This window comes from Bos mutus, chromosome 7 (assembly GCF_027580195.1).
Source record: "Bos mutus isolate GX-2022 chromosome 7, NWIPB_WYAK_1.1, whole genome shotgun sequence".
Taxonomy (NCBI): domain Eukaryota; kingdom Metazoa; phylum Chordata; class Mammalia; order Artiodactyla; family Bovidae; genus Bos; species Bos mutus.
Genome location: NC_091623.1, coordinates 21,385,027 through 21,402,841, shown reverse-complemented (window position 1 = coordinate 21,402,841; position 17,815 = coordinate 21,385,027). Strand labels below are relative to the sequence as shown.

At 38.2% G+C, this 17,815-nt stretch overlaps 1 protein-coding gene across 1 annotated transcript in view; it reads right to left on the bottom strand.

Moving 5' to 3' along the window:
• The window catches only part of ADGRV1 (adhesion G protein-coupled receptor V1), a 542,489-nt gene that overhangs the window by 493,900 nt on the left and 30,774 nt on the right, over window positions 1-17,815 (bottom strand). The window contains 7 exon segments of the mRNA XM_070373127.1: window positions 6,908-7,237; window positions 7,845-8,115; window positions 8,480-9,045; window positions 10,875-10,988; window positions 12,485-12,589; window positions 15,379-15,474; window positions 16,616-16,765. Coding sequence (XP_070229228.1) covers window positions 6,908-7,237; window positions 7,845-8,115; window positions 8,480-9,045; window positions 10,875-10,988; window positions 12,485-12,589; window positions 15,379-15,474; window positions 16,616-16,765 — 1,632 coding nt within the window.

Genomic DNA, 17,815 nt, shown 5'->3' with positions numbered 1-17,815 from the left:
GTCATTATAGGACTGCAAAAAGCATAGAGATTTTAAGTTAAAAAGCAACTGTAAACTTAGTGGAGCAGTATGGATCTCTCCCTCTCCAGAGCCCTCTGTTAGGCTTTAATGTGGATACTGAAGCCACTACGTAACCAGCAGTAGACACTGGTGATTGAAATTGGTTTTCCCCTGGTGGACAAGGACTAAACTGATCCTGCACATATGCTCACATTTTCTGATGAACAGTGCTACGTTTATAAGGGCAAAAGTAAATGCTTTTTAAATGTAACACACTTTGCTTTGAAAATCATATACAGGAGAAGAATACCCAAAGTCCCATAATTGGTAAATATTCACTTCACTTGAGTAAAAGAAAAAAAAAAAAAGAAATCAAACTAATTTTGCCAAATATTGGTATGTAGACTGAATCAAGTAAAATAAAACATTCAGTTCTTCGGAATACTGCATTTACTTAATAAAATAAATGAAATGTGGAAATAAATAGTTAAAACCACATAACTGTTATTCTTCTACAGAAAAATAATATACATATATATATGTATTTATTTTTAAAGATAGCACAAAAATTTAAAAATAAAAATACATATTTGACTGGCATATAAAGTGCACACTGGTTAGAGGCAAAGACTAAAAACACAATGGTCCTGTGTGAGTCAGAACGTGTTTGTGAATGAACACTCTCATCCCTATATATTCACAGAGTCAAACTGATAACACTGTTGAAAACATCAAGGGGGAAAAAAACCAACATATTTTACTTCGAAACTTCTCAAAAAGGAGAAAATTCATATTCTACTTAAATTTATCAAAACAGTTACAGAACTAATTCTAAACATAGTATTTTTAAAAACTAGGAAGAAAGAAGATATAGAAGGCCATGAAATGAACTGATCAAAAGCAAAAATGCTAATTTTCCATGGCTTACTTCCTAGTCTCCAAGCCTTTTTTGTCTGGGTTCCTTAAGCATCTGCTAAATCAGACTACTCCATTCAGAGTTGTTCTTTGCTTTCAGACAGTTTGCAAGGGGGACAGCACATTAGTAACCCCATGCCTGCCAAAAGCTGTATCCCAGACTAATGTATTTAGCTGAGAGGGTCACTAAAGAATAAGAAGCTCATGTCTCTGATTCTCCTTTCTTCAGTTTCATTCAGATTTCCATGCAGTCTGATGCCTCCTATTCTAAAGTTGCTCATCCATTATGTACTATACAAACTACACAACCTTTTACTTCCAACCAGCCTTCCAGAGCCAACAGCTGTTCTGAACCTTAAGGAACTGTGTTAGTGACTAATAATGCCCTTTCTTCCTAAAGTGTTAAAATGACCGTCTGCACTATAAGACCTTTCTTATTCAACTGAATATAGAAATAGATAAAAATTGAGTCTGGAATTAGTACAAACAGATTTCTAACCCACAATCACCAAAATTCTGATATTCTTCAAGTTTCTCCTTACTTTTCGAGTATTATCAAAAATAAACTCTGTCATGTTCATATTTCCTCTTCGGTCACTCAGTCGTGTCTGACTCTTTGCAACCTCATGGACTGCAGCATGCCAGGCCTCCCTGTCCTTCACTATCTCCCAGAGCTTGCTCAAAATCATGTCTACTGAGTCAGTGATGCCATCTAACCATCTCGTCCTCTGTCACCTCCTTCTCCTCCTGCCCTCAATCTTTCCCAGCATCCAGGTCTTTTCTAATGAGTCAGTTCTTCACATCAGGTGGCCAAAGTACTGGAGTTTCAGCTTAAGCATCAGTCCTTCCAACAAATATTCAGGACTGATTTCCTTGAGGATTGACTGGTTTGATCTCCTTGCAGTCCAAGAGACTCTCAAGAGTCTTATCCAACACCACAGTTCAGAAGCATCAATTCTTTGGCACTCAGCCTTCTTTATGGTCCAACTCTCACATCCATACATCACTATTGGAAGAATAATAGCTTTGACCTTTGTCAACAAAGTAATGTCTCTGCTTTGTAATACACTGTCTAGGTTTGTCATAGCTTTTCTTCCAAGGCGCAAGCATCTTTTAACTTTATGGCTGCAGTCACCATCTGCAGTGATTTTGGAGCCCAAGAAAATAAAGTCTGTCACTGTTTCCATTGTTTCCCCATCTATTTGCCATGAAGTGATGGGTCCAGATGCTATGATCTTCGTTTTTTGAATGCTGAGTTTTAAGCCAGCTTTTTCACTGGTCATGTTCATATAGAAGGCTGAAATAAAATCACTAGAGTAATTCTGACCAGTTGAAGATTTTTAATAGAGTTTTGTTTACATAGGGATTCTGCAGCCACGTGGATAGAGATATTGGATGTCTTCAGAGGCTAAAAGTTCAATATAAAGGTGACTAACACTGGCATAAATATAGGGTGTCTCTTGTTCTTCAGTCGCTTAGTCACGTCCAACTCCCCATGGACTGCAACAAGCCAGGCTTCCTGTGCTTCACTATCTCCCGGAGTTTGCTCAAACTCATGTCCGTTGAGTCAGTGATGCCATCCAACCATCTCATCCTCTGTCACCCTCTTCTTCTCCTGCCCTCAACCCTTCCTAGCCACAGTAAAAACTGGTTTTGAGGCAGCGTAAGAAAACAAATCAGAAATGGAAAACAGAAAAGTTCTCTACAATTCAAAATCAATACTCTGCATCATCAATTCTCAATCTCGGGTCACGTCAATCAATTAATCAATTCTTGGGTCACGTCACTGCAACTACTATAGGAATTCCAGGGCTCCATGAAAGCAAAATCAACTGTGTAAAATCCTGCCTTCATTTCACTTGTTTTAGTAATTTCTTTCTCATATGAGTTTTGACCTAGCCAAGATTGCAAAGGGAGAACTGAATACTGAGATTCTAGGGACCAAAAAACCTTAAACATACATGCTATGAATTGAATGCTTGTATCCCCACCCCTAGAATTCATACATTGAAACCCTTATGCCCAGTATGATGGTATTTGAAGATGGGACCTTTGGGAGGCAGCCAGATTGTAAGAGTAGAACCCTCATGATGAGGTTTGTGCCCTTATAAGGAGAAACACCAAAGAATCTGGATCCTGTCTCTCTGCACCACGTGAGCACTCAGCAAAAAGAAATCATTTCTGCACACCAGGAAGGGGATTCTCCCCAAGAGTCTGATCTCACACCTCCCAGCTTCCAGAAGTGAGCAGAGTAAATGCCTGATGTTTAAGCCACGACCCAGTCTGTGGCAATCTTTACACCAGCCTGAACTGACCAAGACAATGTCTACTAATGAGAATGCTCTGAATCCAAAGGACACCAACAGCAGAGAAGGCAAAGGAGTGCCCCTGGTGGTCTAGTGGATAAAAATCCGCCTGCCAGTGCAGAGGATACGGATTCAATCCCTGGTCTGGGAAGATCTCACATGGCATGGGGCAACTAAGCCCGTGTGCCACAACTATTGAGCCTGTGCTGTAGAGCCAAGGAACCGCAACTACGGAAGCCGGTGAGCCTGTGCTCAGTAACAGGAGAAGCCACCACGAGAAGCCCGTGCACCGCAGATACAGAGTAGCCCCCGGCCACCGCAACTAAAGAAAGCCCACAGAAAGTGAAAGCAAAGTCGCTCGGTCGTGTCCGACTGTTTGCGACCCCGTAGCCTACCAAGCTCCTCCGTCCGTGGGATTTTCCAGGCAAGAGAACTGGAGTGGGTTGCCATTTCCTTCTCTAGGGGATATTCCCAACCCAGGGATCGAACCTGGGTCTCCCACATTGTAGGCAGACACTTTTACCACCTAAGCCACCAGGGAAAGCCCATGCACAGCTACAAAAACCCAGCGCAGTCATAAATAAATAAAGTTACGACATGTTTTTCAGAAGGCCAAACCTAAAGCTTTTTAAAATTTTCTAAGTATACCTCTAAATGTGCTCTGGCAGCAGTATTCTCGGAGAAGACAATGGCACCCCACGCCAGTACCCTTGCCTGGAAAATCCCATGGACGGAGGAGCCTGGTGGGTCGCTAAGAGTTGGACATGACTGAGCGACTTCACTTTCACTTTTCACTTTCACGCATTGGAGAAGGAAATGGCAACCCACTCCAGTGTTCTTGCCTGGAGAATCCCAGGGATGGGGGAGCCTGGTGGGCTGCCGTCTATGGGGTCACACAGAGACACGATTGAAGTGACTTAGCAGCAGCAGCAGCGGTATTCTAATTGCCTTAACTTCTTGCTCAACAGGGCCAGGACCATGGGCTTGACCACTTGCTCAATTTCTCTTCAGGGATTCAGATCCACCACTGTCTGGCCATTCATCTCACAAGAGCATTCCCCCAGTGGCAGGGGGAACAGAAACAACTGTGAGTGATACCATGTGCTGTTCACCCATCATCCCAAGAAGAGAAATTCAAGGGTCCTCTAAAAAGTGGGTTATCCTCATAGACAGAAGGGTGCCTCATATAATAATTTACTCATTATGAGGAGACACAACAGAATAACAGAAATAACAATAAAGATGAAATACAGATCTCCCACCACTAGGGACAAAGCCTTGGGATACTGACAAAAGGTCTCCCTGTACATATCACAAAAAGTCATCCCTACATACTGACAAATCATATACCCCTTAACAGAGCACTCACTAGACACCTCCACTGCTGCTGCTAAGTTGCTTCAGTTGTGTCCAACTCTGTGCGACCCCATAGACGGCAGCCCACCAGGCTCCCCCGTGCCTGGGATTCTCCAGGCAAGAACACTAGAGTGGGTTGCCATTTCCTTCTCCAATGCATGAAAGTGAAAACTGAAAGTGAAGTCGCTCAGTCATGTCTGACTCTTCGCGACCCCATGGACTGCAGCCTACCAGGCTCCTCTGTCCATAGGATTTTCCAGGCAAGAGTACTGGAGTGGGGTGTCATTGCCTTCTCCAAGACACCTTCACTAGGAGTCCTCAATTAATGCACAAACCATACAAGCACGAGAAGTAGACCAGCTCAAAAAAAAAAAAAAAAAAAAATCTTCAGAATAAAATGGCCCAACCCATCAACTGCTAAGCAAGTTATGACACAGCCATGAGAAATTCAAAATGCCAAGAAGATTTTTTTTTTTAGTTTTCAGAGATAAAGAGCAAGTTAATCTAAAGGCAAATGATTTCTTCTCCTCAAACTTCTCATTAGCTACTCTGGAAGCTAAAAGAGAATACCTTTCAAGTTCTTAAGAAGAAATTATTTTAATCTAGAAATTCCTATAAGCCAGGAATCAATGTATGAAGTTTCACTGAGCTCAAAGGTTCAAGAAGTTTACCTGGCACATACGTTTTCTGCTCATGTATTTGAGGATACATATGTTACAACAAAACTAAAACACAATCCAAGAAATAAGACACAAGAAATCAAGAAAATTAAGGAGTTAGTAAAACAGTCACAAGCACCACATGAAAAGCAAGTTGGAGAAAGCAGCTGGCACAGCTAAATTCAGCATTCAACACAAGTAAGACAGCTTAGAAGGACTGATACTGAAAACCCAATACTTTGGCCACGTGATGTGAAAAGCCAACTCATTCGAAAAGACCCTGATGCTGGGAAAGACTGAGGGCAGGCGGAGAAGGGGGCAACAGAGGATGAGATGGTTGGATGGCATCATCAACTCAATGGACGTGAATTTGAGCAAACTCCAGGAGATAGTGAAGGACAGGGAAGCCTGGCCTGCTGCAGTCCATGGGGTCACAAAGAACTGGATACAGTTTATCGACTGCACAAAAAAGACAGCTGGATGGAAGAACTAATTTGGTAAGAATGGCATATAAAAGGGGGCAGTCAGAAACTCCAGAGAAAGCAATAATAAACTATAAAACAAAGCTAGGGAAAAATATGAAACAAACTTAAATATCCCATGGTTCAAAGAAACTGACAAAATATGAGATTTCATTTCATATATACTTCAGTTAGCAAAATGTATGATAACAGATTATACATTCCTTCCTTATTGCTCTATTCATACTATCTGATTCTGCTTGAAATTTAGAAATTTAGTTACATAATCAAAATTTGATAAGCACCCTTTATTACTTTCTAATTTTCAAAATCAATCAATAGCAACCATATGGAAAATACAACTATAGTATTGTGAGTACAGATATATCAAACTTGGCAATAAAAACAATGCTTTGGTTTGGACTTCCCCAGCGGTCCAGCAGTTAAGACTCCACACTTCCACTGCAGGCAGCATGGATCTGATCCATGGTCAGGGAACTAAGATTCCGCATGCCAAGCCATATGGCTAAAAAACTTAAATTAAAAAAATGTTTAAATAATGCTTTGGTTAATAAAAGTTAAGAAATAAAAGAAATAAGATATAAAAATGTTATGAGAGCTTTATTCCTTATTAAGTAATAAAAGTCCAAAGACTCTACCTATGTTAACAGATTTTTTTGGTATACTGTTTAAAAGTATCTACACAATTTTCTGTCATATTGCTTTTTTCATTTCTGAACGCCTTCCCTGCTATATCCATCATGAAAAAAGTATTTATTCTACAATCCAAATTTCTATGTCACATTTTCCCAAATCAACTCAAAAGAATGACAGACCTCTCACTGGCTCTCTCCCGGCCCTCCCCTACTCACAGTTCATGAATAACTCCATTAAATTATGAATTATACTGACCTACCTTTCATGTCTGATCTGCTTTTATTATTGGATAATTAAAACACTGACCTTAGTATGTCTGATCTGCTTTTATTATCTCATAATTAAAGCACTGATCTTAGTATAACCCTTGTTTTATTCATCCTTATACACCTGAGGGGCAGACAGTTTCTCTTTAGATTCCCTACATAACTTGCAGTAAGCAACAGAATCCAAAATATAAATAAGGATAAAATAATGACTAATTAACTCTCTCACTCAGGTAAGGATACTTGTTGCTGAACCAAAGTTGAGATTATTTTAATCATTAAAGTACCTGTACTAAAAAGTGGGCCCCATTTTGAAGGAATGCATCATTTCTTATTGGCAATTTTATAGTGACTTGGGTTTTCTGTTCTGGAAAAATGAGACTGCTTCTCTTGGATATATTTAAGATGCCATCTTTCGCTCGCAAAGGGTCCACAGCTCCAGCAGGAATATAAAGTGCAGAATAAAATATCTTCACATCTCCTTTAGTTCCTCCCAGTCTTGTAAGACTCAAGGATAAACATCGTTCACCTGGGCTACTTTCAATCTTCTGGTTTTCCACAGGAAAAAATGTTATTAGGCCATAAACATCATCACTATCCTGAATGTAGAACAAAAGCTGCAGATAAAGGAATAAAACATTAAAGAGCAAAATTCTCACATCTGAGATCACCAAACTGTTTATTTTCTAGGCTATTTTGAATTTTAATGTGTAATTCTGTATCATATCTAAAAATGATTACTCATATAAGTAACAGAGTAAAAGAGGAATTGGGCTTCCCAGGTGGCTCAGTCGTAAAGAATCTGCCTGCCGATGCAGGAGATGCACGTTCGATCCCTGAGCTGGAAAGATCCCAACTGAGTTGAGAGCAGGAAATTGCAAACCACTCCAGTATTCTTGCCTGGGAAATCCCACAGACGGAGGAGACTGGCAGGCTACGGTCTATGGGGTCGCAAAAGAGTCGGACACAACTTAGCAACTGAACAACTACAAAAAGAAGATGAATTAAAAATACATTTGAAAACTTTGTGGAATTTTTTTTAAGAACAAACTTTTTATTTACAGATGGGACAAACCTTCCGCAAGGGAATTAACCACCACTTCCAAAACCCATGCTCTTCCTTTCGTATCAAACTAAACATGTATAAGATGTGTATGATCAAATTCTTTGTCTGTTCGAGAGCACAGAAGTATTTCTACAAGCAAAGCGTAGCAAGAGATCTACCTCCGCTGGTTCGCTCACTTCTGCACCTCCTCGTATCGTATGAGGTAGAATCTGAAGTAGGTAAGCTTCTGCCTCTTCTGGAAGATCATCATTAACGACAGTGAGAGGAATTGATGCCAACATCTGCCCTTGTGCAAAATGCAGAACTCCAGATCTTGGCCTGATATCTGTCGTTACTGGTGAGGGATCACTGCTATTGCGTGTCAGCACCCAGTTCACGGAAACATTTCCATGAGTGCCACCATTTCTAACCACTGTAATTTCTTCAAATCTGGAAGAAATATGATATGGTCACATAATACACTCTTTTTCCCCTGAAATGGGTATTTTCAACATCAAGTTGGCCACTAGCCACTGGTAAGCAGAATCCAAACCATAAAGAATGACTGCTTTTAATATGAAGGAGTAGGTATGAAGATAGGCCCTAGGAAACTACCGTAACATGAATTAGCTTGCATATTTAAATATGTGTTTTAAGTATCACTCCCCAAATAAGAAAGAAAACAGTGAAACCACGGTCAAGGAAATTACACATATCCTTAACAGTTCAGCACTGTGTCCAACACCACTAATATCAAATCTTGGAGTAATATACTAAATAACTGCAGCAATAGAAGGTTTAAGATAAATCCTACCTTGTTGTTGTATCTTCGTCAATTATAACTGGCCTTTCAAACAAGACACTGTTGAACGAGAGGACGCCGTAAGGTTTGTCGTTTGGCTTAATGGTGACCTGCACAACAGAAGGGCCGAACAGCACAGCATCTCCCCGTAAAGTATCTTTTAGTAACACAACTTGAAACGATTCGGCAATCTCTGGTATGGCATCATCCACTATTTGAAATTTCAGGTGTGATTCATAAATAAAAGGTGGAAAAACAATAGTTGTGTTTGGCTGGAGATCAATGAAGTCTAAATTTTGCTGGGCATGTGCTGTTGAATTCCCAGTTATGATAACATAACTGATAGAAACTTCACAGTCATCAGATCCAATCAGATTTCCACTGTCATCTTTTCCACGAACCACTGGAATTGTGAGTATGTGGTCTTCCTCAGGTACCAAATAAACATTCTGAATGAATCTCACAGGACTATCATTTTTCTTAACGATGATCTCCACTGAGCTCCTGGAGGTATTGATCTCAGCTCCTCCTTCCACACTTTTCAGTTGAATCAAAAATATTTCATCATTTTCTGGTACCTGTCAGAGAAATACAAGCAATGGCAAAACATCAATAGCTAACACACCTGCAAAACACAAGTGTAAAAAGTACTTATATTTCAATGCAATTACACAGCAATTTTAAAAAAATCTTTAACTGAAAGGAGCAGATAAGGAGGGTTGTTCACTGTCTATTTACTAAACTATTTTCCAAAGGTAAATAACATATTTTAGATAAAGCAATGATACGAATAAGAAATGAAGTATCAGCATAATGACTTTCAACCTTGATCAATCTCTAGAGAACTAAAGATCTGACAGAAAAACAAGTTCTTATTAGTTTCATCAGGTGTGCAGGATCAGAAGCAACATTCGAGGTCTCATACTATTTATGAATTTGGTAGACTACAATAAACATCACACACGAATTGTTAGTTTTTCTATCATATCAATTATTCTTGCTTCTAAGCAGCTCCTATCTCAAGATTTAACCATGATATCAATTATATGATTTTCAAAATACATATCATGTATCTCTGGAAAACAAGCTATAAGAGTCACTTTAGGCAAAATGATGACACTGTTAAAATTAAACTTTTTTTTTAACTACACAGAAATCCCAGGGATAATCTCTACTGTGCTATTTGAATTTTTACTTCACTATAAATGAATGAAAGTGAAATAATATATACTTTTGCCTCCATCAATAGAAATAGAAAAAGTAAAGCTATTTATCTCAAAAAAGAAAATGCAGTGGTTTGACTGAAGATCTTTTTCCTTCAAACTTTATTGAAGAATAAAAATATATAACTAATATATTTATGGGTACAATATGATGATTTGATATACATATACATTGTGATCACAAAGATCAAGATACTAACAAATCCATCACCTCACACAGTTAATTCTATGTATGTATGTGTGGAGAGAATGCCTAAGCCCTACTCTCAGTAACTCTGAAGTATAGAATACTATATTATTAACCATAGTCTTTCAAACTTACAATTAAAACGTGTATTAATCACTGCCCCCAAACTATAACCTGCTCAATGTTCCAGGTTCTAAAAACAAACGGGTTTTGCTAGCTTTCATAACCAGTGAGCTAGAGCTATCAGCGCTATTCAATATCTCACTTTTTCAAGAGAAATACTCTTTTCCAATAATGTCTTCTAATTCATCTTTTTTGGGATTTGTTGTGATTTCGTTTCATGATTTTTTTGTGGGAGGGTAGAGGGATAAATTCCCAGCTATCCCTTTTCTTCTGGTATTACTGCTAAGGTTATTGTATTAAAAGGCATGTTTTCTTTTGGTTAGCTCATAAGAAACATCCCTGTATATACTGTACAAATTCACTCTTTTCTAGCTATGTCATATATTTCAATCCTTGGTAGCTTCACTGTGAAATTGAAAATAACAAAAGCCTTCCTAGGAATGTGAACATTTAAAACATCCAAACAAATAAATATCAATTGCAACAGAATTTTCTTTCCTTCTATAGTAATACATTTATGCTGGGTAAGTAACACTATACCTTCTCAAAAGTGCAATGACTAGCAAAATCAATCACCAAGGTTTACAAAATGCTGAAATGCTTGTATTGAGTGTGGCTGTCAGTTACATTCAAGTTCATCGCCTTTCAGATATACAACTTAATGTGAATTAAATAAGGTAGATATTAACAAGATCTATTCCAAAATAGGCATTAACAGCTATGGCATATCTGGCTGCAGTACATGACCTTATATATGACTGTGCTCTTGAATAATTTCAAATACTGAACACAACTTAATACTTGACATAATACTCTCTAACATGACTATAATACAGAGAGCCCTTGTTCCTTTTAAGCATTTAACACATCCTACCTCATCATCAAGTACTGTCAAGTTATAAACTACTGTTGCTTTGCCTGCAGGAAAAGTGATATTTCCTTCAACTGGACTTAAATCTTCTTCAGGTGGATTTGGGCCACCCTCTACCTGCAAAAAAACATGGTGCCATCAATAAACATAAAACATTTCATTAGAGTAAGAAAGCATTACTGTGATATAAACTGGCAAACTTACTTTAAAATGTTTTGCAAGAAGAATGACACTAACCTGTATTAAGTCTGCCCTTTTAATTAATGGAGTCAAGGCCCATAATATAATTACAGATCTTGACTATAATTAAACTACAAGGGCTTCCCTGGGGGCTCAGCGAAGAAAGAATCTGCCTGCAATGTGGGAGACCCAGGTTCAATCTCACTGTTCTTGCCTGGAGAATTCATTCTATGGACACAGAAGTCTGGTGGGCTACAGTCCATAGGGTCACAGAGAGTTGAACATGATTGAAGCAACTTAGCACACACGCAGATTAAATGACATGGTTTCTAAGAGTTTTCTCTTTTCTCAACGATAATATTAAGCCTGAGGAAAAAAATTATAAAACTTTTTCTTGAGCAGAATGCATTCAAAATTATTATATTCTCTGAAGTAATGGAATCAAATACCAGTTCTACCCCTGGTGCTGTAACCTTGGATGAGGTATTTTTAACAACCCTGTGTGGCTGTTTCCCCATCTTTAAAATGAGGAAATAAGGTCCACTTACTAGGCTAGATGTAAATATTTAATAAAATCATATTCCTTTCAAAAAGTTTTATTAAGTACTCTGTGTCTGACCTCTTTTAGGTACTAAGGATATAGCAGAGAACAAAGCAAGCTTTCTACCCACCAGGACCTGACATTTAATGAAAGGGAACAAACGGAAGATAAATAAATGCGTGGCGGATGATGGTGAGGACTGTGGAAAAAAACATTTTAAATGGCATGAGGGACACTGAGTCCTGGGAAGAGCTACAGTTCACGTGCAGCAATAATCAGTGTAAAGCACTTACACCAGGGCTGAGCGATGTTAAGTGCTCCACGAACGTTAGCTGTAATCATTTCAACAGAACAAAAGGCTCACGATTCGACAAAATAACTTCAGACATTCACAGAGAGTTGAAAACACTATAACCTGATGATGCCTTATCATTTCTGCAGCCAATTTTTATCCAGTTTTTGGAATGTGACCGCTGTTACCACCATCCATTAAGTGTATTTTTTTAAATGGAGAATGTATATAGGGAAGACTACATATTAGATAATTTTATGTAAGCCTAAGGAACCCACGAGCATTTTAAAATTTTATATCCTTAAAGAGATCTGTCATAAATGTTCTATGAATTTTGTAGAATTATTGTTATTAATTTGTGGTTTATTATTATCCTGTATCTAAAATAATCTGTTGTGTTTCATGGAAGCATAGTATATTCCAAGCAGCAAGGAAAACAGTTTTATATTAAACATGAAGTTTACCAGGTGATGAAAGCATTCTATTTCATTTTCATTAAACAGCATATTTATTATACCAAGGACCTTGATTTTTTAAATTGCAGGGATCTAGTATGAGTTCTAAGCATTACCATTTAAAATGATTTCACAGTAAACTTACCTCAAAAGTCACAGTCACCATCCCATAGGTTCCTTTTTCTCTGATGAGAGTAAGAGGCACAGATTCATTTCTGCCTCTGGGTTCACTCACTGTGATTGAGAAAGGCTATTGGGAGAGCAAAGACCATCAGGTGCGGATCAACCAGAGGCAGGAGCTCGTACAAACTGTTACTACCTTAGAAATCCTAATTTTCCACAGACAAATCCATCTACTTTGTGCTCTCAAGAATGTGGGGTCTCCTCACCTTCACCAACTATAGCTAATAAGGCTTAGAAGGTTCAAATAATTGTATGAGGAGAACATAAAACTAGTCAGGCAAAGGATGGAGGTTCTTGCCCTGCTTCTGCCAACAACGAGCTGTTCTACTGAGGAATCTTAAAGGCTACCTAATTGAAAGGTGATGAATTCAAAGGCTCCCAGGGGCCCAGGAGGTCACAGGAATGAGTTGTGCCTCCAGACCCGGGCAGTTCACTGGGACTGTGGCTCAGCCTTGCTCTCAACCATGGTTTCTTCCTCATCAGTCAGCTTGCCACTGAAAACAGGTAGCTGCTAATGAGATCCAACCAGTCCATCCTAAAGGAGATCAGTCCTGGGTGTGCACTGGAAGGACTAATGCTGAAGCTGACACTCCAATACTTTGGCCACCTGCTGGGAAGAACTGACTCATTTGAAAGGACCCTGATGTTAGGAAAGATTGAGGGCAGGAGGAGAAGGAGACGACAGAGAATGAGATGGTTGGATGGCATCACCAACTCAATGGACATGGGTTTGGGTGGACTCCGGGAGTTGGTGGTGGACAGGGAGGCCTGGCGTGCTGCGGTTCATGGCGTCGCAAAGAGTCGGACACAACTGAGTGACTGAACTGAACTGAATGAATTTTTTCAAGACATGATCACTGAGGAGAAGCAAGAGCCAGGACTTCAAGTGTTGGAAAGTGTTGGCATGGCCAGTTGAAATTCAGGGTAGAAGAGGTGAGTGGCCAGGTACAGGCCAGCCAAGGCAGCAGGTGACCCCTAGGTCTCAGTATCCCCATCCATCACCAGGGGTAGGAATGCCTGTCTCAAAGGGTTCTGATGAGGTTGCAATGAGATAATTCACGCCTAAGTGCTTATCCTAGTCCGGGACACGCAGTGAGGGCCAGCAAAGGTTGGCTATAATTATTATCACCATCTCCGTTACCTTCATCATCGATACAATCATCATCCAGTCTGGAAACCAAAGTCAGACTAGATACTTTAGGAAACCAAAGTACTGACTGCAAGCTCATCAGTTACTTAGTTCAATTTTAATCACAGAGGGCAGGTACCCAGGCAGAGACTGCTGGGCAGCCATGAGACCACAACAGTTGGGAACTTGGGACAATGCTAGAGACCAGGATTCATTCTGATGTTAAACTAACCAGTATGAGGTTGGGAGTGAGTTTTGTAAAGGCAGCGGGGAGAAAAATCAAGCAATTAAGGGAGCCTGGTTCATAATTAACTAATAATTCCCTATCATTCAAAAAGAAGTGATTTGATTAATTAACTTTTGTAAATGCTATAATAAGGGAGGTTACAAAATGTCTACTACATTGGCATGACCCACATATCCTTTTTAATAAGGATACTGCAACTCTAAAGATCATGTTATCTATAGCTCACCTTGTTTCAAAGACAATTTAAGGTGCTAGGAAAATGACATACATCAATTGAAGGAGTTACCCAAATTGGAATATAGATAACAAGATGGGAGCGTCACATCATCTTTTAGTAATGATAATCAGTAGCATATTCAAAAGACTCTAAAAACCAGGAACCTTATTGTAGACTAAAATGTAGTTGCAATATATCATTCCACTTAACACAAATTCTGTTTTTATTTCAGAGCTGAATATGATTTTTATCAGGGAGGGATTCTAAAGACAAAACCCTCTGAACATAGGACTAACCAGGGGCACATGAATTTAGTGATAAGGGAGGGGAAAAAATGAACTTTTGAGCAAAACTAAGAGGGATGACATGGAGCTTTAACCTTCAAGAAATACTAATTAATAGGAAAATCTCCAAGTAGAGAATAATTATAGAATTTTTAAGAGCTATAATGTCTGCTATTCAATTTAAGCTTACTATAGGGTTTGTTTTTTTTTTTTTCAGTGATCTTTCAATGTATTTCTCTTGTCTCGAATCACTCCAAACTTTCAGAGGAGGCTAACAGACAATGCTTTTTTTAAGTGGCAGTTGGGGATATCAAGCAAAAGGAACTGAGTTACAACATCTGTTATAGACTGACTGTCCGTGCCTCCTCAAAATTCATGTTCATATCCTAACCTCCAATGTGATGTTATTGGAAGCTGGGGCCTTTGGGAGGGGAGTAGGTCATGAAGGCAGAACTGTTATGAATGAGACTAGTATTTTTATAAAAGAGACACCCAAGAGTTCTCTTGCCCCTTCTACCACATGGAAACACAGCAAAAAGAGAACTGTCTATGAACCAGAAGGGCCCACACCAAACCCCAAATCTGCTGATGCCCAGATTTTGGACTTGTCAGCCTCTGTAACTGTAAGAAATAAATTTCTGTTGTTATTAAACCACCCAGTCTATGTACTAATACTCTTTATAGCAGATTGAACTAAGACAACATCCAAGTTAGAGAACAAATGAAGCAGGCGGAATGATCAGCAGAAAGAGATTAGGGCGAGAGATGACCATGATTGTACAGGCCTCCTCACTTCTAAGTAATCTTAGATAAAACAGAAGGACAGTCTACAGAATGTGGAATATGGATGAATTGAGCAAATCTTATGTACACATACAGGATGTTTACACAGGATGATACTAGGTAACATAAAAAGCTATCCAAAAATTTAATAAACTATTATCCAGCAATCACAAGATAAATCAAATTATAACCATACCATATTAAAGGAAATAATCCCAAATGCATTGTCATTTGATAATATTGTCACAGTAACAGTCCTGGGCCATCCAAGCCTCACGTTTGCTGAAGGTTTCTAAAACAAAAGCCAAAAAATAAATTAACACATTAAACAAGAGTAAAACAATTATTTTAATAGCATTTCAGTCTTTAAGTAATCATTCAGAAAATGAATTAAAATACAAGTATGTGACTAAGATAATATATTCAAACTAAGTCAACATGGTGAAGTCCCAAAAAAGAACTCTTCAAAAGAGTTTTTAAAACCATTAATCACTGTTAAAATATAAATTTTTGTAATTCTAAATCATTACTGGCTAGTAATATATTCTAATTACTTAAATTTCATGACTAATATTGAGTTGGCCAAAAAGTTCTTTCAGGTTTTTCTGTGACACAATATAACAGAGAATTAAGTGACTATGAAATTGGGTTCAAACATGACTCTTTTCTTATACTATAGAAGGTGCTAGAACTTAAAGAATTAGTTTTTCTATCAGTTGTAGAGTCAAAATAAAGTTAAAACAGTACAACAGTTTTTCTAATAAGTAAAGAGTGTGCTACAACATTTTTGTTGATATTTAATAGCACCATAAAGGATTATGAGAAAAGTTTTTTACAAAAGCAAAACGTGATTGCTTCCAGTACCAATTTCATAAAAATTTTAATCATACCAACACAATTCTTCTAAAAAAAAAACTTTTAATCCACTGGAGAAAAATTAACTAGAGCAGTGTTAGCCATCATTGCCTCAACCTAACAGATCAGGTCATAAAGGACGATTAAACCTGAGGCTGGTCAAGCGTTTTTCCCAGGGTCACTCCAAAGTTCTTCTAAGCACAGGGCCCCCACTTCCAGGCCTGCTTTTGTAGCCCTCTCCTTGGAGCTCAGAAGTCACGGTCATTCTTTGTGCAGCTGGTAGCAGGGGAGGGACCAAAGAGAAAAGGGCCAAAGGGACGACGAGCTTTCCCTGAGCATCTGTCACGGCAATTCCTAAATAAAGCTGCATTAATCCAAAAACTGGCTGCAGAATCTTCTACACAAGATTGTCTGAGGAATAACCAGACCATGGAATTGCCAACGAGACTGTCAGTTCTGGCTTCTATGAAAACCACCACCAAGCACTTAAATTGGCTTATCTCTACAGAAACTGATTCTTAAGCATTGTAAGATTTTGATAAGTTTAAGCTTTAACAGGGGGGAAAAAAAGGACTTACCTGTAAAGTTAAGTGAAAAATGAAAGTTTCATCCGGCTCGGGAAAATCGTCATCACACACTGCTATGTACACTGTCCTACTGGTTTCTCCAAAGGGTATAAAAGTTGCAGCGTATGTGTCAAAAAAGTCCCCAGTGTCATCTCCATACAGCTATCAAACGCAAAACACAGACAGTTCTTACATAACATAGAGTTAGGACAAGCAGAATTGATGCTAAATACAGCAACCAACAGAATAAAAAAAAAAAAACATGAATCACCCAATGACACTGAAGTTTATAAATAGGATGTACAAAAACTAAACAAATATCTAACAACTGATAAAAATCACCTTTCAAAAGCATTATAAAAAGAAATGATTCTACATAAAAACATTTGTTTATTCTCTTGAAGGTAAAGGGATAATTTCATAGAAAAGTAATAATCACATAGGAAAACAATGATGTGAATTTTTTTTTCTCCACTCTTGATTGATTTGATGTGGATTACAGCAAACCTAACAAGAAGATCAACTGTAGCTAAAACTCTCCCAAAGAAGATGTGTAAGTAGCCTGCCAAAAGACATCAGGAAAAAAATTGGGTTTAATGAAACTACTCCTTCCAAAACTTTCAACTTGAAGCTTTATTTATATTCTCCCACAGCACCAATAAAGACTCGATTTTCAGTATACCAAATTTATTAGTCATTATAAACTTTTCCTCAGAACTTTTTAAGACCTCATTCTGTAATGTCAGCATTGCTAAGATTCTCAAAGGAGCAATAATTATGAAATTATAAAGCAGCAACTTCTTGTGAAAATCCAAATGAGATGTTTTTCTGCCAAAGAATACAAAAATGAGTAACTTAGCTACTAGAAAAAAATCATGATTGAGTATAAATAAAAAATGAAGGATGTATGGGGATATTATAGTCAATGTCTAGTTCTCATTTACAAAAATAAAGTTAGTTTTAAACACTTGAGAAATCCAAGTAAGTTGTTAAGGGTGTTAAAAAACTTGTATTCATACCCTAATAAAAAAGTTGGCACAGTCTTTCAAAAGTGTTAAATATCAAAAGACATGGATACAAAGAGAAAATCATGGTCCTATAACCCCCAAATCATTTAACAATCCAAAATATGCAGAAATTGCTATGTATGTGTACAGTTTCATCACAGCAATATTTACAACAGCAAAAACTGGAAGCAACCTCAATGAAAAA